The 1,200-nt window shown below is 52.4% G+C and overlaps 1 protein-coding gene across 1 annotated transcript in view; it reads left to right on the forward strand.

The window, feature by feature from the left end:
* Positions 1–1,200, forward strand: part of LOC101857276 (collagen alpha-1(II) chain) — a gene marked incomplete at its 5' end in the record, with an annotated part of 10,619 nt that continues 9,419 nt past the window's right edge. Inside the window, 1 exon segment of the mRNA XM_013087383.1 lies at positions 1–394. Within this exon segment, the coding sequence (XP_012942837.1) occupies positions 1–394 (394 nt within the window).

The raw sequence follows: 1,200 nt of genomic DNA on the forward strand, positions 1-1,200 counted from the left end.
ACTCTTGCTGATCACAGCCAGAATGGCCCAGCCGGCCCACAGACAGAGGGCCGCGACCTGCTGGATTCGAATCCGGTGCCCAGTAGTGGGGAGTCCGAGATGTGCAGTGTCGGCGACACCGGTGGGGAGGAGGGAGAGGTCGGAGGTCGCGAGGCCCCTGCGGAGCCCGTGCCCATAGCCGTGGTGCGGGTGAGCGGGGTGGCGGCCATGTCGTGTTCCCCCGACTGTCGCAGTCTGACGGAGAGTGACGGGCCAGATCAGCGCAGCTCACAGGACGACTACTTCTTTGACGAGGACTTCAGTGTACAGTTTGGTGGGGGCGGCCTGCACGGCTCTGTGGGGCTCACGCTGCAGGGCTCTTGTGCTTTTAGCCTGACTGACTCGCTGGCTGCAGGTGGGTTGTGTGTTGGTACATCAGATAGTTGTGTGTTGGTACATCCGATAGTTGTGTGTTGTGTGTTGGTACATCCGATAGTTGTGTGTTGTGTGTTGGTACATCAGATAGTTGTGTGTTGTGTGTTGGTACATCAGATAGTTGTGTGTTGGTACATCAGATAGTTGTGTGTTGGTACATCGGATAGTTGTGTGTTGGTACATCAGATAGTTGTGTGTTGGTACATCAGATAGTTGTTTGTTGGTACATCGGATAGTTGTGTGTTGGTACATCAGATAGTTGTGTGTTGTGTGTTGGTACATCGGATAGTTGTGTGTTGTTACATCAGATAGTTGTGTGTTGTTACATCAGATAGTTGTGTGTATGTGTGTGTTTTGGGTGTATGTGTGTGTGTTTTGTGTTTATGTGTGTAGTCTGTAGTGTGTGTATGTGTGTAGGGTGTGTGTGTTTTATGTGTGTATGTATGTGTATTTTATGTGTATGTGTGCTGTGTGTAGTGTGTGTGTGTATATGTGTGTGTTTTGTGTGTAGTGTGTGTGTGTTTTGTGTAGTGTGTGTGTGTGTGTGTGTGTGTGTGTGTGTGTGTTTTGTGTGTATGTGTTTGTAGTGTGTAGTGCGTGAGACAGTGACACGGCGTGTTGTCTCCCCCCAGGCCCCAGCGCGGACCCCCAGGACAGTCTGTGCGGGCCCCAGGCCATCCTGCCTCACTCGCTGACGGGGAGCTACACGGCTTTTGGGGCGCTCAGGGACTCCTTTCTGCAGGTTTGTATAGGGGGAGGGGAGGGGAGGGAGGGAGAGGAGATGAG

Source organism: Aplysia californica, unplaced genomic scaffold (assembly GCF_000002075.1).
Source record: "Aplysia californica isolate F4 #8 unplaced genomic scaffold, AplCal3.0 scaffold00582, whole genome shotgun sequence".
Classification (NCBI taxonomy): Eukaryota; Metazoa; Mollusca; class Gastropoda; order Aplysiida; family Aplysiidae; genus Aplysia; species Aplysia californica.